The sequence below is a fragment of the Melozone crissalis genome, unplaced genomic scaffold, assembly GCF_028551555.1.
Source record: "Melozone crissalis strain CALT ecotype California unplaced genomic scaffold, PUWL_Pcris_2 ptg000002l_1, whole genome shotgun sequence".
In the NCBI taxonomy this organism is placed as follows: domain Eukaryota; kingdom Metazoa; phylum Chordata; class Aves; order Passeriformes; family Passerellidae; genus Melozone; species Melozone crissalis.
In genome coordinates, this window is record NW_026535780.1 from 22,041,617 (window position 1) to 22,066,878 (window position 25,262).

Here is a 25,262-nt window from a genome sequence, read left to right on the forward strand (position 1 = left end):
AATTACTGAAAATAGATTAAATATGTTAATTCTCATTAATTAGAAAAAGAACTGTTCCAAACAAACTCATTCACTGCTTAAATAAAGTCAGCAGAAACCCAGCCAAGATTTTGGACAAAGATGTATTTCCAATGAAGTTATCTCAGCTTAGCTTTATTAGTGAAGTTTTAATTTAATTCTAGATAGTCTTCAGTCATTTTATGCTATTTAATTTTTTACAGAATCAATTGCAACATTATACATCTGTAAATGTTAACTGAAGTCTCAGTATCTCCAGCACTATTATTCCAAAATTATTATATTCTAATGTATTTGTTCCTTTTGAAACCCAGGGAAATATTCTGCCTACAGTAACAGATGGCTTTTTATTTTTTTGTTGCTATTCCAGAATCTTTAAGTCACCCAAAATGCATCTACTTAAACATGATACTGCAGTTATTATGCAAAGCATGATCTACATGTTCACTGTTTAATATTTAACAATCTGGATACCATTCCTGTTTGGAAATAATTCTACTAGAGACAGAAATCATTATCCTAGCATTGCTATAATAAACAGATTTGCCTTTTTACATTTTATTGTCTCATAACAAAAAGTAAATGACTCATTTTAAATGAAATAACATTTTCAATTAGTGCAAATGAAGTTTAGCAACTCATTCTGACTAATGTAAATTCAGAGGTTATCATCAATTAGGTTCATGTAAATCCTTTGATAATATCACGTCCCACTCTAACACACATTACTAAGGGGCAGAAGGATTTACAGGGTAATTTTAAATCTTAATGAGATCTAAAATGTCATGATACAGTAAAAATATAAGCAGCAGGTTATTTCACAACATGTACACAATGCACATCCATCACAAGCTAAGGTTTATCTGGGTATCCTCACATAAAAATGTTGAGCTCTTCTTGCTCAGAATTAAAAGTTCACCTTTTCTTAGTGAAAACTAATTTCTATTATAAATGTTATACAACATAAAATCTTCAACTGAGAAAGACAATTAAAAAATTTCAGGAAGCTGCTTTAACAACAACCTGCAGTTAAGCTATTCATTAAATACACAGCTCTCTCCAGCATGTACCTATTTCATGGGAAACATTCCCCGTGGAAAGAACAAAGCTATCATTACAGCAACATGGTCACAGGAATACAAAATATCTACGAAAAATAGCTGTTCTTAAAAGGACTGGCCAGTGAGATGGGTGAAACAAGAACATAATTTGCTGTCATTCTGATCCAAACTGCTGACTTCCGAGCTAGAACTAAAAGTCAACAGTTAAGCTTACTTATGAAAAAGCTGCTTATACCCTGCATCATTAACACTCCTAGGAATCTCATATCCACACACTACAGAGATTTACTGCCTTTTTACTTATTCAATGAGATTATGCCACTATTCCTCACAATGAGTACTATGTTGTTGATTACACTTACTGGCATCAAGGTTTGCCATGCATAAAGCATCACTTAACCCCAAGTAAAACTGACAGAATTAAGATTTAAAATACTGCTTTAATTATGCCACCTGCCACATGTCTCTTAAAAAGAATTAAAATGTGTAAGAGAACTGCCTATAGATTGGTAAAATTCATTGAAAGCCAAATTCCACAATGATCCTCAGTGTGAGATACACATTAACAATTTAATATAAAAGCTGAAGTTTGAATAAACATTAGTTTAGGTTTTTTGAAAGAGCTGTATATCAAATCAGAGCTTCAACAGCTGCACTTCAAAGGCTGAAGTAGAACTAGCAAAACAAAACATTACAAGTACTTCCCCAGAAGTACATTTCCCTAATATTCACTGATATCAAAGGCCCATACTTTTAGGTCTGAGAATTTATCATGAGACATCAAAAACAGACAGTAGAATAACAGAAAACAAATATTAAAACCAGCAATTCTATACAAATTCCTACTCAAAGAAAATAAAATAATCAAAAGTGCTTGAACTTGAATGTTTTTGTTTGGTCATTGTTTCTTTTTAAAAGGCAAGAAGAAATGTAGTAGAAAAATTCCAAACAGCCCTTTTGCATGAAAAACAGCACTTTAAGTCCAGAGAAAATATAACAGTATAAATTTGGAATAATGTAATATTCAGGGTGAGTATGCAGTAACTGAATTCAGTCCAGTTAAAAGTTATTTGCAATATACCTGATTCAATGCAATGTTTCTCGAAGGTCTGCAGTGACAATTTTTTCTTATCAATTCCTGGAACACGACATCAGTAACCAGCACAGACTGATCACAGAACTGAAGGCCCTCAGGACCAAAAGTCAGAGATAGACCCTAAATTCCCATATGGCATCAGTGAAAAAGAATTAAGACCAGCTTTTAAATTTCAAAACATATGTACTTCAGTAGGGGAAAAAACCAAACCATAAATACCTACTTACAGAACAAATAATGCTGCTAAAATTTACTTTTTTTTACAGCTCAGATTGATTACCAAGCATGTTATTTTCTTGGAAGACTCTTCTAGTTATATTTGTGCTGGCAAGTAGTTTTTAAAACATTTACATCAGGGCAGAAAACTATGCTCACACCAAGCCTTTCAGAGCAGCCCTAGCGCTAAGTTCATTTGCCTTATTTTATATATTTGTTTATCCACATAATGAGAACAGTTTCCTATGTCATTTATTTACATTATCTAAAAACATCAGCAAGTATGTAAGATTAACTGGTCTATGCACATTACATGTATTTGTACATTTCAACAAATAAAACAACTGTTTTATCAGACAGTACGATAGACTAAGAACAGGCTAAAACATCACTGTGACCTAAAGCAAATATACAATTTGGCCACAGGAATTAGTTCCCAGTTCTTCATGTTTCAACTTAAAATATACAGAAATAAGCAAACTAATTAGTTACAGGGATTTATCAAGTTGGTTTTCACTTCCTCTTCCCTTCTCTTTCCCACCTCAATGCATTTCTTTTTCCTACTTCATGCTTTAACAGACATATACATTAATAAATTTGTAGGGCTTTCCATCCCATACACTTAAATATTTCTTTTTAGCATGTCTCTTCCTTCAGAGAGAACCATTCTAGGATTCTCAAGTCTGTACTTGCCAGTCTACCACCACTGGGAAGGTTTGCATATAAAACTCAGCAGTTCAGTTTCTGAAGATCAGAACTGCTTGGGTTTTGTTCTAGGACAAATTCCTACTTCAAGAAGGCAACTTCATTGCACAAGCAATGTCAACAAATTCCACATGATTATCGACGTATGAGTTATCAATGAGTAGGTACTAACAGATTTATCATCTTAGCATTTACAAAAAGAATAATTTTTGCCTGCATTTCTTCACAAGTAATGGAAAAGACAGGATGAATTTAAAATTGTTCTAAAGGCAGCTTTATTGCCACTATAATAACCCCACTGAAACAATGGCCAGTTATTTTCCAGTGCATAGTGCAACTATTTTGTTAGTCAATCATCAGGATGATAATTGCTGCATTTGATAGGAAAAAAAAAATAAAGCAAACCTAAAAAACTCTACCCAAACCAAAATCCAACTAAATCAAAACTCTCCAGCAGCAACAGCTTGTACTATGCTATTTAACTGGCTTTACCTCAGTAGTTTAAATTTAAGAGTCAGCTTTAAGTAGAAATGCAGTAAGTGAAAACTGGAAAGAAAATTCCCCGCCTACAGCTGTTACCTAAAATTAAACACAACATTTCTCTTGAAATCTCAAGTGTGCTTCAAAAAGGCACCATGTGATCATATTTAGCTACTGCACAGTAGTTATGAACATTTCATCCACAACAGATAAACAAAGACTTCATTGAAAACATGTTAAAAAATAAGCCAAGGTGAAAAACAGGTATAATTACTTACATAATTACATATTTCATTTTAAGCGCAACCTATAACTTAGGAACATTTTCTTTTTGATCCTGTTATAATTTGCAACATAGGCAAAATGAAATAAACTGCAAATATTTTGGAGGGTAAAAACTCCAACCTAAAATAGATGAAGTTGTGTTAGGTAGAATAATTCTATGTAAAGAGATGTTTGCTATTGGAATGGTACCAAGAAGATGACTTGTGCAAAACAGTAGGTGGTCTTAAACTTCTCCAAGGGGATAGATTAAATGCCTCCAATCCAATTTAAAATGCTTATCATTTTACTGAGATAGCCAACAAAAATGACAACAATATTCCATGTCTGTAGCAATTCTAGTTTTTCTTAACAGTACTGGGTCAAATTTTAAAGTTGTTATATCACATGAATTTTAAGTAAAGTAATTTTTTAAATTTTTTTTTAAAAAGTAATTACTAAGTAATATAATGTCACACACCATTCCTCATTAAAAAAGTCCCGTGTTAATCAGGTGTACTTACTTCAACAACCAGAATGAGGCACAAAGATTAGATATCTGGACAGTATTTTTGAAATTTTATTTGTATTAATATAGTTATAGAAAGGGATTAACTTTCTAAATTTTTGGCACATATAAAATAAACTGCATGCAAGATAAAGTACTTACGAAATCAAAGTCTCCATCTTGAGGGACTTTCCAGTTATCAGGGAAAACGTTTTTGGATATGTGGTAAGGTTCATGCATGTTCTGATTACAGTTTTCAGGGCTTTTATTCTTGGAATCTTGTTTATCAAAGTAGTCCATGAAAGAAGGTCTTTGAACTTGTGGTGAAGTAGCATTTCCTTGGTTAAAAGAAAACAGAAAAAAAGGTAAAAAGCTATTCAAAGATTAAAGTATTAATGCACTACAAACTAAACTTCACTAATTAATTTTCCTGGGGTTTGCAGAAACTAATACAGTCATTTGTATGTGATGCAAGCCTGTTTGTCCCCTGAGGATCTCTGGCACAAAAGCTCATAGTCAAAGTATGATATTTTTGTAGCAAGATACAATGTGGAGAAATGTTCAAGACATATCAGTGTTGCACACACAAATAACAGGAGAGGTTACTTCATGCAGTATTAATTTGTTGTTAGAGAGACTGAATAACACGAGGTGCTAAGCATCCCTTTGGGTGCTGAATGCCCCTAACTTCAAGGACTGGTCCACAGGCACTTGTAGGAAAGGACCAGAGTTTCACTAAAGGTGGGAATTAATAATTACTTAGAAAAAGAACTTGCAAAATACAGCTATACAAATTGTGTCCAGATGCTGCTTAATTTAATTCATTACCAATTAATATTCCCAGAAAACAGGATCACCCTCTACAGATGGTTGCAAAGCACCCTGTCTCCATATCCTGAGGGATTTTTTGTCATCATCAAAAAGCTGCAAAAGTTTTATGAAGCAGACAGGGATCAGCATGAACTCCTGCTCTTTTATCCTTTTCACAAAACTAAAGGTAAAAAAAAAAATGTTCAGCCCTAAATTATTGAAATTTGCTTTCATTTGTGGGATTTCAAAGCAAATTCATTACTAAATACCATAATAAATAAACATTAACTGTCACCTCAGAGACCATATTTTGCATAGCATTGATACATTAAATGTGTCATGTCACTTCCTGGAAGTGTAACACATTTGACATGAAGATATATAAAATACATTTCCACAAATGAAATATGAAACAGGACAAATAACTAAGATTGGGGAGTGGGGGGGACCTACCACCAAATCAGACAAAACTATACATTTAAATTACAAGCATAATAAATTAACAGTAATTTTTATTTTATATATTTATTTTTACAAGTGAAAAGGAAAACTGAAATTATATTTTGAGCATGTGTTTTACATGATTACTAGGACTTACTAATTATTAACTTCCTTATCTGGCTTTACACTTGTTTTTATTCATTCACTAAGTGGGTTTTTCCCCCTCTTCCACTATTTATTTCATCATCTCTTTCCATTTCCTCTGTCTAAAGATTTTCTAATTCATTCTAATTTTGCTGCATGGCTAACAGCAGCCTGTTTTTTCTTAACGTTAATTTTTTCTACTGCCATCTTTTCACAGAATCATCAAGGCTAGAAGAGACATTCAAGATCATCTAGTCCAACCACTGACCTAGAAACACCATAATCACCACAACCATACCCCAAGTGCCACATCCAGACACTTCCTGACACTGCCAGGCATTCCAGAGATGCTGCCCCCACCACCTCCCTGGGCACCCCATTCCAATGCTTACTCGCTTTTTCTGTAAAAAAAATAAATTCAAATATCTAATCTGAATCTCCCCTGGCAAAACCCAAGGCCATTTTCTCTCACCCTTTTGCTTGAGACATGGCACAAGAGACCAACCCCCAGCTGGCTACAACCTCCTGTCAGGTCGTTGTGGAGAGCAAAAAGGTCACCCCTGAGTCTCCTTTTCTCCAGGCTAAAGAACCCCAGCTCCTCACAGGACTTGTGCTCCAGACCCTTCACCAGTCCACTGCCCTTCTCTGGACACACTCCAACACCACAATGTCCTTCTTCAAATCAGGGACACAAAACTGACCACAGGATTCAAGGTGTGGCCTCCCCAGGGCTCAGCAGAGGGGGACAATCACTGCCCTGGACCTGCTGGCTACATTATTCTTGATAAAAGCCAAGACTGCATGTTGACTTATTGCTTCTTTTCTTTCTGCTGCTCTGAAAGTTTTCTGTTCCGGTAAGATTTCTTCTGGCATTTTTTTAATGTGTGCTTCTACTATCATGCTCTAAGCTTTAGTGAATTTGACTTTAGCTGCTTTCCTTCAACTCCAAAATGATTCCTTCAGTCAATCTGTTATTTCCATATACACTTTCTTTTCCTCACATTTTTTAGCTGATTTTTCTCTCAGTTTTTGCCACATTTTTTCACGTATTTTTTTCCTAATCCCAGATCCCTATTCACCATATTTTAATTAGTAGCAACTAACAATTCAGTGAACTAAACTCCAGGTTAAATTTAACTGACCAGACAGCAGACACCTCTTCTCTAGAATCTCCCAAGTTTGCCCCCACTAAACTCAAGATCACTTGAAGGACATTCCTCTGGGACTGAGGAAGGGATGAGAAGTAAACAGCAGGGATGCCAAATAACTACAGGAAAGAGCACTAAAGAGCAAAAGCCATAGTCATAGAATGGGTTAAGTTGGAAAGGACCTTTAAAAACCATCTCATTCCAACTCCCTTTCCATGGGCAGGGATGCTTTCCACTAGATCAAGCTTCTCAAAATCCCATCTAACCTGGCCTCGAACACTTCCAGGGATGGGGCAACCACAGCTTCTCTGGGCAACTTGTTCCAACATTTTAACACCCTTGTAGGAGATCATTTCCTCCCAATACCCACTCTAAACCTGCTCTCTTTCAGTTTAAAGCCATTATGCCTTGTCCTGTCACTACAGGCCATTGTCAGAAGTCCCTCTGCAGCTCTCCTGTAGGCTCCCTGTTAAGTTCTGCAAGGTCCTACAAAGTCTCCCCGGGAACTCATGCAGAGAATGAGTCTTCTCCAGGCTGAACAGCCCCAACTGTCTCAGCCAGTTTTCCTATCAGAGGTGCTCCACCCCTCTGATCATTTTCATGGTCCTCCCCTGGATTTGCTCCAACAGCTCCATGTTTTGGGGTCCTAGGGCAGAACACAGTATTACAGGAGGAGTCTCATGAGAGCTGAGTAGAGCAGGAGAAAAATGGAAGAATCTAAATTTAAAAAAACACACATTTATAAAACAGATCCAAGAGAAGATATGAGCATGAAGGAGGTAGAATTAAAAACAGAAATACAATGCACTTTCTTAGTACAAACTGTTCATTACTTAGAGATTACTGTCCAAAACCCCTGAAACTGTTCGTACCAAAAAAGATAGGACACCACATTGCTGGCCTTTCACAACCAATTTTTTCTTGTGTTGAGATGGCTGTACTTAAGTTTCATCCCTGAGGCATAGTTATAAACAAAAAGATTGCCAGTGTCTCTGTGCAAAACTCCAAGTACCAAAATGTTTGCCCATTACAGGTAAGGAAATCTCCATTCTCTCACATATAAGGCAATACTAAAGATTTTCCAAGCACTGCTCAGAATTTTTAAAACTATTCTGCTTGTAATTTTTAAAACTATTATAAATAATCTTCCTTATACATGTAATAGAAGACTACCTACACACAGAAAACAAACCAACCCCTCTGAATTCCTTGTTACCAAATGCATATTATAGAAATTGGGTCAACAGGATTGAAATTACTCCAAGGTAAGCAAAGAACATTTATTTTTTCACTTTGAGAGTGTCTTTTCTGTTTTGCTAAGCAAGAATTTAGACCTCACTTCTGATTTTAACTGAGCATACAGTCAGTTAGCCCAATTAAAACAGCAAGAGCTGCTTACCTTCACTGCAAATACAAAAACTCACAGAGAAAACCAGAAATGTGACTGCAAAATGATGAGACCAGAGGTATTTCAATATTTTTTTTGTTTCTTCCTCTAATGTAAAAAAATCCTGAAAAATTTATTTAGAAATTAATTTTTAAGGTTTGTTTTATTTTTATAAATAAATAAATGAAAAAAGAGACACTATTTCAATCTCTAGCTAACCTAACAGGTTCAGTTAGCGTTTCATAGGAATGGGTAGACATCTACCAGTTTAAAGGCCATGTGAAAGCTGCTATCTCTTTTGTATTTACATTAGAAAACACTCAGGATCCTTATGTCAGAGCAAACTGATAAAGGTTGCATCTTTTTTTTTTTTCCCCCAAAATAAGATCATTTTGGTCTGAAATTACTTTTTAAAACTTTCATGAATCACAGAGTTATCTTCTGTTATCTTTTCAAGCATCTTTCAAAAACCGAGAAAACTGGAAGTATAATATGTAAAGATTACCTTAAGGACAATTAATTCACTCATCTATTCAGTAAGTTACATTTGCCACAAAAAATCTGCAGCACAGTCACTATCACTCCACACTTGCACTGAAAGCTTATTGTGTAATAGCCTGTTCCATTCTAGAAAGATCTGGATTTTTCATTCTTCTAAATATTTGCTTTTCAATAAGCAATGATCATGTTTAAAAATGTTTTCCACCATTTCAATATTTAAGAATATCTGTCTTTACCATCCCTACAACTTGCCTACTGCAAAGACAGCTTGGGGGAAAAGGCCATAACAAAACAACAGTCAGAAACTACTGGAAAGCCATAAAACACAGAGAGCACTACTGGTGCTGAAAACACTCTACCTCAGCAATACCTCTGATAGGAACACAGCCCATAGGGATATCCCCAAATAGTTATGTAAGCAAGTTTCTTCCAAAAAATATCCTGAATAAAATGAATGAGGTAACAACACAACACCAACTCAATGACACTGTTTCAAAAACATATCACAAATGAAACAAGTAATTCTCAATACACATTTCAGAATAAAGAGGAATGCACACTCCATTCTAATACATGTTTTGGTAAAATTCCACCGATGTGTCATCTACCATGAAAAATTATTTTGCAGTGAAGCATTTCCAACAGAAAAGTATTATATTAACATCAAATTGATTTTAAACCTGTTTAAAAGTTCTGCTGTTAGTTTACAAGGAAGGTCAGCAGAGAAGGGTGACCATCTCCCATAGAAAGGAGACTCCCACTACAATTTCCTGGGAGGGCACAGGTGCTGGTATTTTGTTTGTTTGGCATTTTAGAGTGGAGGGTTTGCAGTGTCCAGTAGAAAGTATATAAGTCTTTCTCTCACTCTGTGACTACCAGGACACTGGACCTCTTCTGCAGCTGCATATCTATGGAGGAAAGCTTTCTTCCTTTTGCCAAAAGCCACGAGCTTGCACAGCCTTCTACATTCTGTGGATATCCATCTACCACTCAACTGAGGAACATTTTCAGCTGCTTGGTGAAGTTAGGGATCTGGCTCTCCTGTCTGAAGTGCTTCTGTGAACATCCTGCCATTATCTTTTATTCCCTCAAAATACACTGCTCAGTCACTATTGAGTCAGAAGCTGTAAAGCAATCAGCTTTTCAGCCTTCTTTAGACCTGTACATACCTATGTGCTCTCACCCCTGCTGCAAAGGCTACCAGAGCTTATACAACATCATGCTCTACTCAAGTTTAGTATTCCATACATTCCTACCACTACTCTCTCCCCTCACAAGGTGCCCTGCAACACAATGGCAGTAATTCTGGAAAATGGGAGGCAGAAGCCTAGAATGTCAATTTGACCTCAAGTCTCCAGGCAAATGCATCTAACAATGAACTACCACATGAAAAGCTGCATAGCCACCTCCTTCAGCCATATTTTAAGCAGGAATTGTGACTGTATTTTATGAGTGGGAAAGTTCTGCTGCTAACACTCACCTGTTAAGCAACCACCTCAAAGAATTAGAGGTCAGGCTACTGGGAAGCACAAGGAAGCAGCAGTAGAAACTGTATCAGTTACTTAGGCCAGAGCAGCTGGGATTCTACCACAGGACAGATTCAAGAAATGTTTGACTTCTGAGAGCTGTGTAACAAAGTAGTTACTGAGTTCACAGGTTTTGTATCCCAGTGACTTATACACCGAAGCCTTCATTCAGAATTGGGCTTCATCCAGTCTTTTGTTGGTTGTACGACACACCTATTTACCAGAAGTAGTTGCAACTGGCATCTAAATGAAAAATCCACATAATTTTCAACTAGTTGAAGCTTTCAGAGACTTTTTGAAGGACTATGAACCCAAGTTACAACTTTTAATGAGTAAAAGTTTCTAGCACAAAACATTTCTTTGCTTCTTGAGAATAAGACTTGTAAAACTGGTTTAATAGTTTTGGGGTTTTTTTACACTCATTCCCTGGAAAAAAGAAAAAATATTCAATGATACTACTATTATAATAATGGAATATTCTGAGTTGGACAGGACTCATCAGGATCATGGACTCCAACTCCTGGCCTTGAATAGGACACCCCAAGAATCACACCATGTGCTTGAGAGCATTGTTCAAACACTTTCTATCAATCCATTCCAGCCGAATTACACTTTATTTCTGGTTTTAGCAAAACAAAGAAAATCCGCATTAAACTAGCATTCTGCAACAGCTCTCAAAAGCAGAATTGACAACAACATTATTTAAAAAAAAAAAAACCCCATTTTAAAAATATACTACTAGTAGTGACATAACAACTTTATTACCAATCACAGAAAATGGCTTGAGAACCAATACAGACCTGTAAACATCTGTCACCTCTATACATATACACCTATATATGGCACCAAGCAAACCATCTTACTGGGGGCACAGTAAACATGCCTGACTGAAAATACATCTGTGAAGTGTAAATACCTAGGCTACAGCAACACTGAAATCAGCTCACAATTGAGTTTTCTTATGAAATTCCTACCAAAATTAGGACCTAAGTTGTTATAAAACACATTTCACCAGCTTTTGCTTGTCAGCTGAAACACCAGCTGAAGTAAGAGTTTTGAAGCACCAGTCCAGAGCTATCCAAGCATACACCTCATATCACAGAGGAGACTGACTTACAATATCAAATAATCCCTTACCCTGGATGCTGAAATCACTAAAAAATAATGAATAAATCAACTCATGAATTCTTCTATCCCCATGTAGGTTCTACAGCATGGTGCATGTCCCGCTGTAATCAAAAATACCATTATGTATAATAAGACAGGAAAGTAAGTGCTGGAACTAAATCTGGTGCCTGACAGCTGAATGATTAAACCATCACTTGCCTCAGGCTATCTCCAGTTTGCCAACTTTGCTGGAGTTATTGGAGTTATGCTGCTCAAAACAGTCATCTGTTGGGGGGGACGAACAGGGAAGGAAATCTGCTGTCCCAAAGACTATATTCTTATATTTGATTAGCAGGAAGAATGTATTTAAGAATTACACTGACTAAACCTAAAATGTACATGTCTTATAGGGCAAAAAACCAAAACTTGATTACTTTTCTACATTCTAGCTGTCAAATGCCACCTCATGACTTCCCTGTCCTTGTCATTTAATACATTCATTATCAACCACAAACTATCTCTAAGTTTCACCAAAGACTGAAGCAACAGTTAGAAATCCACAATAAACCCAAACTGCACCAAGAGACTTCTTTTCCAGCCCAATGCAGATAGCCAATAAAAATTCAACAGGGCAAAAAAGAGAAGCAAGGGCATGTGAGTGAAAAAGAGAAAAGAGAAGGACCAGGTATTGTTGGTGCACCAGAAAGCCCTAACACTAAGCCTTGCTGAAAAACCACAAGGGGAATGTGAGGAAGCTGCTCTGAACACTAGTCTCTCCACTGACACATGAAAAGGCTTCTACACAAAAACAAGTAAAACCCAGGCAACTGAAGAGGTAATATTTCCATCATTCTCACTCTCTCCTCTACTCCACATTAAACCTCCTAAAGTAAAGTTCCTCCCAACTCTCCTATGTTCTTCATTTTCTTTCCTCTTTCCAGGTACATACCACAGAGTCTCTGTTCAGAGCATGCACAGGCATACCAAGCAAGACAGGATAAATGTTGTTTATTGCTAGACTGTATAATGTATGTTGGGGCAGAAGGACAGGCCTCTTTTTGTTCCAAATCCCAATTTTATCTGGGCACAATTCCCTATTTGTGAAAAAAATATGGTTTTAGTTATTTTCTGTCATGGCTCCCAGAGGCCTCTAAGCATGGGTACTTATAAATAAAAACATATTATTGTTTCTTATTTTGTCCTTGAGCAGGGAAACAAAAGAAGGAAACAAAACTTGAAACTAAACACAACAGCAATTAAATAAGAAGTTTGTCATAAATATTTTGTGTCTCTAGGAAGGAAATGAAATCTCTCTCCCCTAGTTCACGAAGTTTATTTCTCCAACCTTCTTGCTTGCAATGTTATTCAGCAGTATCAAAGAGCACTTTTAAGATACTAATTTTATTATAACCAAATCATGCAAACATCCAGAAAGTGCCTACTTTGCCTCTAAAGGTATACTGGAAAAAACAACTAATATCAAAATCTCCTGTCTTTATCGAGTATAAAGAAACACAAAATCTGTGTCTGCCTTTCAGGGACATAAAGGATTTTTATGTCCCTTCCTGGTGACGTTTCTTTAGGAAACTTGTTGTTGCTTCTATTTCAGCCAATAGCACAACAATCAAAGAACCAGAGGACCAGCTACAGTGGACATGATTTATATTCATTTTTAGCTGAGAGATGTGGAGGTCCCATTCTTGAATTATTTCTAGTTTTTAATGTAAAAAATGCAAATAATGCGTGCCTAATGCAAAATACAAGAAATTTCAGCAGGTAAGTGCTGAAACCAAACCTGTTGCCTCAGAGCTGAATGATTAAACCATCACTTGTTATGAAGCAAACTACCTCCAGTTTGCTGGATTTGCTTTGCTGTAGTTACAGGGCTCAAGACAGTCATCTACGGGACAGGATGGAGGGGAAGGAGAATAATGCCAAGATTATTCTTGTTTGAGAAGAAAGAAGAATGGGATTAAGACATATACTGATCAAACATGAAGATGTAGAAAGGCAACTCCCTAACTACAGATTGTAACTGGAATCAATTAAAACTTTACAATAACAGTACATTTTAAAAGCAATGTCCCCAGCAGACAAATAAAACACAGATTAAGAGATTGCAATGCAAACCCAATGCCACTCTGCTGATCTGCTGGGGCTAGCAACAGGAATTTCCTCTCAGCATATATAAAACCGCATGGATAGTGTGGTGCAATTTGGTAAACTACTCACACAGAACTTACTTATAAAGACTGATTTGTCAAGCTGCACAGAAACTGCACTAAACCTAATTCATAATACTTCCACCCTAAAATTAGTTCTAAATTTTTTCATACTATCTTTCCCCATTTTTTTATCACACAGCTGAGAACTCTAAAGGAAAAACAAAATAAAATCCAAAACAAACCACAAAAAAGTCAAACAAGCAACATCTACAAAACTCCTTTTTCCTTCCAACTTCCTGTACACACACAAAAAGTTTCTGCTTTGCACTTCCAAATAATCTTGAGCAAATTACATCACGTATCTACATGCAAACACAAATGCAACTTTGTATTTGCTATGAAACACTAGTTATTTATTTGTCACTGAATTCCACTCTTGAGATATTAGCTCTCTGTATTACACACACACACAACTTCCCACAGCCTCCCCTCCCTGCAACTGCCTGGAGTTAAACATTACATTGTGCCTCATGGAATCAGGCAGCTACAGCCTGAGTTAGAGTCATCTATTGATGCTGCCTAATCATGCAAATAATTCTATTAAAATTCATGGACCTCAATCTGCAGTAGTCTTCAGCCAAACAATGAGCATATCAGCTAGTAAGTATGTAAATCAACTATTTTTAAAATGTGTATTTATAGATATTTCAGTATAAGTTATATTTTTATACATAAAACATTCACAATTCTTTTTCTTCTCGTTACGTACTCCCTCACATGCTGCCAAAATCAATTAGAACTTTTTAGTTACATTTCAATAATCTTTTGATCGTTGCCTTAAATCAATCATTGTTGAATTACATTCCAAAAAATGTCCAAATAATTATTTGCTTAAAAAATACAGATCTGCTAAGTGATCATGAGTCACAAAACGATTTTGCAGCAAAATATATAACTGATTGCTGACCCCAAAGAGAGTCATGATGCATTCCCAGGACCACTGACATTGAAACAGCAGCCTCTCACATAATCACACCAGTTTAGTTCCAAGAAACTGGTCCAGGTGTACGTGGAACAGGAGACAGAGACAAGCAGTACAATTCACAGAAGGACAATTTGAGAGTCCTCTAGAGAAACTTAGCAAAGCACCAAAACCAGGCTTCTGCTTTGAATCTCCCACTATAGTCACCTTTTTCTCTACAAATTACAGACTGCTTAGAGACACAAAAACCCCTCTTCCCCTGTTTTAACCACAGAACTTCACTCTTTAAAGCCTTTCATGATACAACACTGTCATGCAGCACGAGAAAACACATTATTAGAAGAAAGCAAATTAACAACATACGTTTCATGGTCCCATCTTCCTCTTCATCATCATCACTGTTGATTACCATGGTCCCCAAGTCTGATTCTAACATGGTGCTGTTGTGCTCAATCATTGTCTGAGCGCCCTCACTCATTGTGCTGGTGGCTCTCATGGTGCCAGCGCTCTCTGAATTGGTCTTCACCATGGTGTGAGAGTCCAGCTCATCTTCATCCTATGGGGAAACATTTGCCAGGACACAGCAGATCATTAAAACAAAGGTAAGATGCAATCACTTACTGATTAGTATTTTATCTTTTTGGGACCTAGTTGTACTGCTGGACTCCAGGCTTAAACTTTAAAAGAAATCACAAAATAAAAAATCTTTCATATAAAGAACAACAAAAACTCCTCTCTCTCACAGATGCATAGCAGGGTAAGTATAACCCAAACATTCACTTTGCATTAGCATTCAGGTTTGAGTTATCTTTGTGATTTTCATGACCCACTTTATCTCTCTGGGTTGCAAAAATCACTAACACAATTTACAGAAAGAGATTATTTGCTGTTTTGCAAGGGACTGTCACAAAGGGTGCTGTCCACCCTAAACTTAAGATCATGCCCAGCATCTGACATTACATACAGAGCCCAGATGATAGGCTCATGTTCAATTTAGCTATTAAACAATCTCCAACAGAATTTTTAAAGTCCTCCTCAGAAACAAAAAATCAACTTGACTTACTTCAAGTCTTTTCTTCCATTTTAAAATCTTTGTTACAAATGTCAGTAAATAACTTGTTAATACCACACAGAAAAGTAGCCCTTGAACACATACTTACCTAAGTGTGGGGGAGATGATCAAGGAGATAGACAGTAACATTTTGAATTGTTAACAGTAATGGGCCAGGAATTTTGAAACAGAGCACTAATGGCAATCCAGTTAATGAAATATGGAATATCAATATTTGAAAACACTAATGGGAAATCCCACTGGTTTCCAAAATCTGATTTAGATTATATACACATTGCAGCATTTCAGGAGTAATGTGATGGACTGTAACTACACACATTTTCTATTTGAACAAAATGTATTACTCAAGGTAAAAAAAAAAATATTCTCATTTGTTGATTAAATGTAATCAAAAATACTCATCACAATGAAGTTACTCTATGTCAAATTGTTGTATTTTAAATACAAATGTTACTTTCATGAGTTCTATAGCCATATATGCATCCATTTCCTCTACTGTGTCAAAATTTCATTAGAGTTCCTTGATAAATGAATTTTATTCCTGATAAGCAAAATATTTTAGTTACATAGCTTGGAAGACTATTATATAACCCTTGATTTTTTTTTTTTTTTTTATTTACCCCTTACAAATAACATGGTGTTGCTACATAGAATCACAGAATGTTTTAGTTTGGAAAAGACCCCTAAAATCATCAATCTGTTAATCTAGCACTGCCAAGTCCACCACTAAATCATGACCCTAAATGCCACATCTACAATACTTCTAAATACATTCAGGCAAATATGTAACATTAAAACAAGACTTCAGCCACTAAGAAATTTCCCCTTTGTCCTAAATCTTTGCATTGCTTTACAGATTTTAAATGTTAAACTACAAAGTGACTTTTAAGTGCAGGAGCTGGGGAGAACAGAGGCAGAATGCCAGAAAAAGTAAAACCCTGACTCAAACCCCTGCAAGGTCTGGTCTTTCTGTTTCTCACTGAACTCACTCCCTGGCATGGCAGGCCATTTTCCTCTCACACAGACACACGAGCTGCAGGCCCTGAGTGCCTGTTTCACTAAGGGCTGGTCTAGGCAGATATAGAAAATCGAGTGCAGTAATACCAGCTCCTGAAAATTATTCTATTGCATCTCAACTAAGAGATACAATACCAGATTTAATTTTGATAGTCGGGCTAACAGCATACCACAATGAAGCCAGGATACAGACTAAACAGATTTAAATAAAAGTTCCAAATATCAAAAGAATAATTATTTTCCAGATTATAATTTACAAAAATACTTGAGGAGTTCATTTGCATTCTTTCAGGGGTTTTGGGGTTTTTTTAGTTGCATGCTATTTAGTACCCTACCCTTAAAAAAACTGTGATATTCCCAAAGATACAGACAGCTTAGAGCTACAGCACTAGGCAACTGCGACAGTGAAAAAATGAGAATATTTTGGTACTGCTCCTCCTGGTGGCAATTTTCTTCACTATCTACCACCAAATGTTACCGTTAACCCCAGTATTTTCTATGAATTGCATTTTCCCCACTTCTAAATAGGGTACTCAGAAAAAAAAGTAGTTTTGCATCACATTTTAAAAGTGCCAGAACAGTTAACCTACAAGTGTTTCTTTCCGTACTGCAATACAACATAAAGCTGACTCACAACATACTGGTGTTTCACCTACTAATCACTACAAATGTGGCATCTCTCACATAAAAATCTCTGAGTTTAAGGCACAGTTACATCTGATTTACAGACCAGGCTGACTAATATTAATATCCATATTAATATGCACTTGCAGTGCATATGGCCTTAAACTTACCTAAGCTGAAATAAGAAATTAAACAAACACTTTCCTGGAGCTCAAAACTTTAATTGTACAATTAATGGGAAAAGGTGATGGCTAACAATATCAACAAGTATGAAATGGAGTCCTAAATTACCATTTTGTAACTTCTGCTTAATTGAAAAGTATCTTTTATTTCTTCAGTCAAATCAACTACCTGGACTTGGCCCAAAGAACAGCATTTCATTTTCCAGGCTGAGTGCCAAAAGCCTTTGTCTTAGCACTGTCTCTCAGCAAAGAGAAGGGTTATCTTTTAGCCCCTAGGAGACTAAGGATCACAAAAGCTCACCTTAGTACTAGAGGAACAGGTGCCATAAAAAGGGAAGCACACGACAATTTTGATGAATGGTGTTTTCCTTATATCAGGAATGATGTACTGAGACAGAACAATGTCAAACATCTCATGGCCTGTGCACAGCCCAGAATATTTAATTCTGGAGCTAACACAGATTGCTTCCAGAACTGTCACTCCAGTATTTCTCATAAATATGAGATTCAGCTAACATGGCAGTAGATTACACACTACACTGGTTCTGAGAAGGCAACTTAATAAAAACATGCAGTGGGTATCCAAGTTATGGATGTGCACATTTACATGAGAGATGAAAGTGATTGCTTCATACAAATTCTGATTCATGCTCTACACTACATAAATATTGGCATAGAACTTGTGATCTGTTGTTAAAAAAGGTAAACACACTGATTAAATAAAAACAAACACAATCTCAATTTTAAGCAGGAAAAAAAAGAGAAGTATTAAAGCTGAAGTGTCCTGTTCTCATATTGTTTATGAAAACAGATACAAGAATCAAACAATAAAAACAACAAACTCTGGAGTTAAACTGTCTGACCTGTGTACAAGTAATAAGCAACCAAACTGGTATTTGGAAGGGGTTTCAGTTACACCACTGTACAGCGACAGACGGTGAGGCACAAGCAAGAACTCTAAAATCTCTTTAAATGCTACAGAAATAACAACAGACTACAGAAACTCTGAATAACATCATAATGTAAAGTACAAGTAAAGTACCAGCAATAACCTGCAACCCTATAAGACTAACCCTCCAGATGTCCTTATTTACCAGAATGATGTTATTAACAAAATCAACCCTTAGAGCATAAAAACGCAATCACAGACATTTGATTATCAGGACAGAAAATTCAAAAATACTTCAGCAGAGACCACACCAGGACTTCATTACATACTTGTAAAATAAAAGATCTCATCACACAAGAAGTTTTCTCAGAGAAGTAGGCCCTGCAGACCGTACCAGAGTCTACATCAGTACAGAAGTGAATGAGCCAAGGTGATAAAGATTAAAGGATTTTTCTGTTTCCTTTTAACATCAGGAGGGATGAAGACTGATAAAAAACTAAACAAGAGAAGCAAACACAGCAGCAGTTAGTGTAAAAATCTCTCTACCTATGGTTTGGCATGTTAAAAGAACACTAGAGGGCAGCAAAGACGGCCAACTCGGCTGCAACATATTAAAGGAAGATTTATTTACATGCTGGCAAAATTAAGTATCCTGTAAAATAATTTCATTTACTATTAACACCTCATCATCACCTTTGAAAAATATAGCTGTAGTCACAGCTATCTTTTTTTAAAGCACTGCAGTAGCTACATAAACACACAATTTAGTTTGGTCAAGCAGAAGGATTTTGTAAAAGCTCCTAACGTAAAGCTGAACTTCAACCTGAGTATATGATTAATACTGAGCACACAAAGCTTAGACCCATCAGTGAAACAGGTAAAAACCTAACTTTCAGCACACAGTCCAATCCTATCACATTCAACAGACATCTGTCACAAAACAGCACTTAAGCACATTTTCTACCTACAGGTAATGAAGCCTTGCTGCATGCTTGTACCTCCCCAGGTTTATTCCTTCTATAACCAGTTTCTGGCTCCACACTGCTGTAGGTTTTAACAATATGCTGCTTTTCTAACTTCAGGACACCTAAAGGATTGCAATCAAATCTAATTAACACATATGTCAAGTGTTCTTTGGCATGAAGAAAAAATGGCAGGGAAAGAGAAAGTTTTAACACTTTCATACAAAATTACTTGTGTATATATATGTATATATATATATATACAAATATAGCACAACACATACATGCAAACACATGAAAGAAGCATGAAAGCAAATATAAAAACCTTCAGAAAAGTACAGCACAGTGTATCAGATTTAAAATACAAAATAACTCATATGATTCACTAGTTCTTTTACAACAACACCATAAATATTGTAAAAATATAAAGGAATAATTACAGCAATTATTTCTTAGAGTCTCAAAATACAGATGCCAACTTTTCATAATTGATACAGGATTAACCAAATAATCCTTTGTATGAATGAATAAATAATTCTAAATATAGGAACAATTGATTATTGACAGTTGGCTTTGGTGTTGATAGTTGTCAATCATCAAGTGCCCAAGGAAAAAAAAAAGGGATCACTGAAGTAGTAATTCCTTGATTTAATACTCTAAAAGATTTCAACATTTCTCACATCATAGCAACATTAAATTGCAAAAGAAAACATACAGAGAGCTGCTTGTTAGCTCACTCCTTTAAAGGTCCACACAAACAAATATTTAGACATGTTTTCTGTAAGCTGCCAAGCAATGAGTTACTTTACATTCCCATAATATAGCTGCCCAGCCCCAGCATCCACTTCACATCACACTTCCAAAAATGCACGAGAAGAGATTGGTAATGTCTCATAATGCCTAAACTAACATTTAAACTTTGATATTGGGATTAACCTTCTGTAGAACACAACACTTGCGATTTTTGCTTAATTAAAAAAAGCTGTACAACTACCTCAGCACCTATCAAAACATGTCAGTTCGTCACAAGGCATTCTCATCACATGAGCAGCTCTCATAACAGGCATAAAATCAATTCTGAGCACACTATTTATAATGATACTATATCTCTCAGGAAGGATACAGACATGAAGACTGTATTCAACCTGGACATTTATTTAGAGGTCTATAATACAAAGTTTTTAACAGTAAAAAATATTTACAGTAATTACATTTACAACTTCTCATGCTATAAAATGTTCACAGACTGTGGTGAAAAGGAAAAATTTTTAGGGGGAATGTGACTCTTCCTCACCTGAAGGACAGTTGAATTGATCCTGAAAATTAAGTACATAACTGTGAAAACTTTGCATCTGATTATTTCTCCAGATCCACACAATCCATTCTACTTCCAGTTATGTAAGTCACTTATAACTTGAGTGCCCATTACTATACAATAAGTGACTTTAAGATGGTATTAAAGCACAAAAACATATTCAAATGTAACTGTTAGGGTTAAACAGGTTTCCTAACATAGGAAACTTCTTGATGGGTCTCAACTCATGTACTAGGGAGTAACGAGCTGAACTCCTCACAATTTACATAGGAAGTACCTGGGGGGTTAGATCAATAAATTCAAGCCAGGTTAACTGAAACCATTCTTTTTCAATACTATATGGACTCAATTCACTGCCTATGAGAGAACTTTAACCTCAATAGACTCCACTTAACACTAACACCAATATTTGCTCTTGCTTTTAGATGTTGTTAAATACATATTTCTCAAAGTTCGAGTCTGTTTCTACAGGAAGGCTTTTACAGTAGTATTATTGGGGAAAAAAATCCATTTTTGAGGTGTTATTTTTCAAAATTGAAGCGCCAGGTGGCCATTACTTTGCAACTGAACAGTGACTCCAATTCTAGACACAATCTAAAACCATTTACACATATTAAAATATGAAGAAATACATGCATTACTTACTGCCACTACCACTACATAAGGTAACACAGGGACTGTCGTTAGCTCTTTCTAGCATTGTTGACATTACTGCAGACTTATCAAGACCTGAATTTTCATCTGAACTATAGGATCATGTAGTCGTGTAAACCACATACAAGCAGCCCTGTATTTCTTATGGGATTCTGTGAAACTGATGTATAAGGAAGAGAAATGTACAAGGGTTATTTATGTTTATCCCTGAATGCTGGACTGCTGACTTCATCCACTACCAAACTGTATACCAATTACACCAAACTGGCACTCATATTATCTGCTTTCCCTTTCCAAAAAGAAAATAATAAACACTCAGAAGTGCAGAAAAAATTGGTTTATTCTTTTTCTGGCAGTTCCACAAACAAGTTCCAAATTAAATGAAAGACACATTATTGTCAAATTATTATTCACTTCAAATTATTTTGAAGTGAAGCGTAGGGTTGGGGAATTGATTGTTTCTTTCTCAAAAATGACAAACACAAATATTGTAATACTTTCATTTTATTCTTTCAGATTTTTATCCTAGTTTCCTCTAATAACTTGTGGGTCCACTGATTAACCTCTACCTAGTAAGCTTACAAAACTAAAATCAGAATACCACTTACTGCAGGCTTCACTTACACCTAACATGTTGTACAGCAGTTTTCCACTATGCAGTATGTGAGCAACATGCATTCAAGAAACACCTTACAGAGAATGTGTTTAATTGAAAAGAAAATGGTAACAGTTTCAATGAATCACAGAATGTTTGGGATTGGAAAGGACATTAAAGACCATCTAGTACCAACTCCCCTACCACGGGCAGGGACACCTTCACCTAGATCAGACTGCTCCCATCCAACCTGACCTACAGCACTTTATGAATAGGGCATCCACAGCTTCTCTTAGCTACCTGTTCTAGTGTAGCTTCTCTTAGCAACCTGTTCTACACACCCTCTCCACAATGAATTCCTCCTAATATCTAATCTCAATCTATTTTCCTTCAGATAGAAGCCATCACCCCTATAGCACATGCCCTTGAAAAATGTCCTTCAGCTTTCTTGTAGGCCCCCCTAGGCACTGGTACAAGTTCATGTTGCCGTTTCCTAGTTTGGATGAGTTTGCACTTCTGGCTGATCAGAACCTTTGGTGACAGCAACTGTACAAGATTCTGAGTTATCTCTCAAATGAAACTGGAATTTCTTACAACGATATAAGAAATGCACTGCACTGAAACTGCTGCAAGACATAGGAAGTCTGTATTATAACCAAACAACTATTATAACCAGACCAGAACAAAATTTGTTCTGCATTGTAACAGACAAAAGATATTCATAAGTCACTCCAAAAACTGTTTTTGTCAACGAGGAAATCCCTCCTCACCTCACCATCAATATTCTTCATTTCAAACACTTGTATGCTCACTTCTTCTATTAAAGGCAAGTATTTCAAAACTTTTTTCACTCAAGACTTACCAAGCAACACAAAATTATTAGAGATACATTTACTGATAGTAAAAGTGACATTTACTACCAAATACCACCAGATTTAATAACTGTTAAATATTTCATCCTAACTACAAATCTTGTCACAGATTATTTTCTTAAACCATAAAACTGTGGGAAAATTCAGGGAATTAAAAAAATCTCAATAGCATTAAAAAATATACAAAATTATTTTTTTACAGTCGGTATAAAAATCTTCTTTTACTTGATCTTTTTACAATGGGAAACTTTTGAAAATGTTTAATTCTTCAATATAAACTTAACAGCAAAAACACCTGGATATCCTTTTGTCCTTTATAAGATATTCTTGCATGTCTCTTAATAGACCTTGTAAAAATAATTTGGTGCTAATTATTAATATTAGTTAAACAATTACAGCCTGGAAGTCAGCATCTGCAGTGCAAAATATAAAGGAGTACACAACATCATATAAAAAAAGATGATAAAAGCATTCTGAAAGAACATATTGCTGAAGTTTTTACCAGACTCTATCATCCTTCTCTTTTTGTCATCTTAAAATCTCATCTACTGATCCCTCCACTGAAGGTAATACTACAAAGCTTCATTTTCCAATTTCTCTCTTTCTGTCTTTCACTGTGCTGAAGTCATGCTGTTCTTTCTGTTTTTCTACTTCCTTTCTTTTCTGAACTAGCTAGTCTCATTCACAAGCCCACTTTCATGGCTTTCTCCTATTCTGTCACTATTTAGTACTGAGAAGTCAGCTCTGCCTCAAATTTGCCTCTTCCCTTTCTCACCTGTGAAGTTTTCAGACCTTTACTCTTTTCTCACATCCTGTGCAACCACAGGGAGGGCTGCCTCTAGCCCTCTGCAAGGCTGGCCTTTGGAACTCCTCTACATCATGATGACAAAAAAAATTGAGCAAGGTATGCAAATGCTGAGCTGCCAACTGCTCTGACCTTCTGCCTTATATTTCTTCAAGCAGAGGTCGACCTCTGGTTCTGGGTTTATTGTTGCTCATGCACTGCTATATGATTCATAGGCCCTAAAATTCTATTAGTGTAAATTTTAAATGCTAAAAAATGACTTAGCATTTCTATATACTACAACAGCACTCATTTTTAAGAGCAAACCAATCTTTTAACAATAGTGGCTAATTAGACAAATTAGGCACTGCATCAGACAAAGTTGCCAGGAGGTGCAGGAAGGTGAGTGATCCTTCCCTGCTGCTCCACACTGCTGACACCACATCTGGAGTGCTGGGTCCACTTCTGGGCTCCTCAGTATGAGAGACATGGACACACCAGAGAGAGTTCACAAAGGGCCACAAAGACGACCAAGGGACTGGAGCATCTCTCCCAGGAGGAGAGACTGAGAGCTGGAACTGCTCACCCTCGAGAACACAAAGCTCTAGGGGACCTCATCAGCATGTGTAAATATCTGAAGGGCAGGTGCAAAGAGGATGAAGTCAGGCTCTTTACAGTGGTGCCCAGTGACAGGAGCAGAGGCAATGGGCATATAATGAAATGAAGATTTCCTGTGAACACCAGGAAACACTCTTTGTATCATGAGGGTGAGGGAGCACTGGCACAAGCTACACAGGGAGGTTGTGGACATGGTCCCAGGCAGCCAAACCTCAGTGGCCCTGCTTACGTAGGGGGATTGGACAAGATGACCTCTGCAGGTACCTGCCAATCTCAACCACTCTATGATTCTGTTTTCTCAGCCCTGTTAACCAAAGATACTCCTGTTACTTTCAGATTTGAGGCACTTATCTTCTGTATTTAGTGACCAGCAGACTCTTGCTGTCTTTTTTACTACAACTTGTTCCCTTATAGCACCTCAAAAGCTCATGGTAGAATTCCCAACTACTACAATGGTAACACAAGTAACAAATTGCTGCCTCAATCCTGGATTTGAGGTTGTCTGACACTGAACACTAAACTGGGGGAAGTATGGAGGGAAGGAGTTGGGGGGGGGGGGGGGAGGGTGGCAGAGCAGGGAGTGCACTGTTAGGTTCTGACTTCTGTACCCATGCAAGAACCACGAGGAGTTGCTAAATGCTGCCTCAGTTGAGGTGAACCAAACTTGTGTTACACCCTTCCATGCAGGAGAGGGAGAGGGAGATGTACACCACATCCTTAGCTGGCACAGACTGTGCCCAGCAATGTGATCTGAACCTCAGACTAAGTAATCAGATGTCATGCTTAATTTCAGGTTAATGCAAAAGACATCAACATTGCCCAATAAGGAAGATTAAAATAAGATTTTCCTTCTAGTTCAGAAGGAAATAGTATGGATGAAAGCAAGCTAGTAAAGATATCAGATTTTTATGTCAGTAATAAATCAGTATCTTCAAAAATCAACGATTCAGTAAGTCAAAAACATCAACTCTGCATGTCGAATCACACAGAGGAAAATATCCTAACGTAACAAAAATAATCTCAGCCTTCCCTGCTTGTTTGTTACTGAGTAAGCAAACACAATTTAGAGTAAACCACCTTCATAAAAACAAACTATGAATATTCTCAGAAAACACTCTTCAA

At 36.5% G+C, this 25,262-nt stretch overlaps 1 protein-coding gene across 1 annotated transcript in view; it reads right to left on the reverse strand.

Moving 5' to 3' along the window:
* STK3 (serine/threonine kinase 3) overlaps positions 1-25,262 on the reverse strand; it is a 125,850-nt gene that overhangs the window by 40,572 nt on the left and 60,016 nt on the right. Inside the window, exons 9-10 of the mRNA XM_054288431.1 lie at positions 14,920-15,112; positions 4,508-4,683 (exon numbers count right to left, since the gene is read on the reverse strand). Of these exons, the coding sequence (XP_054144406.1) occupies positions 4,508-4,683; positions 14,920-15,112 (369 nt within the window). The remainder of the gene's footprint in view (positions 1-4,507; positions 4,684-14,919; positions 15,113-25,262) is intronic.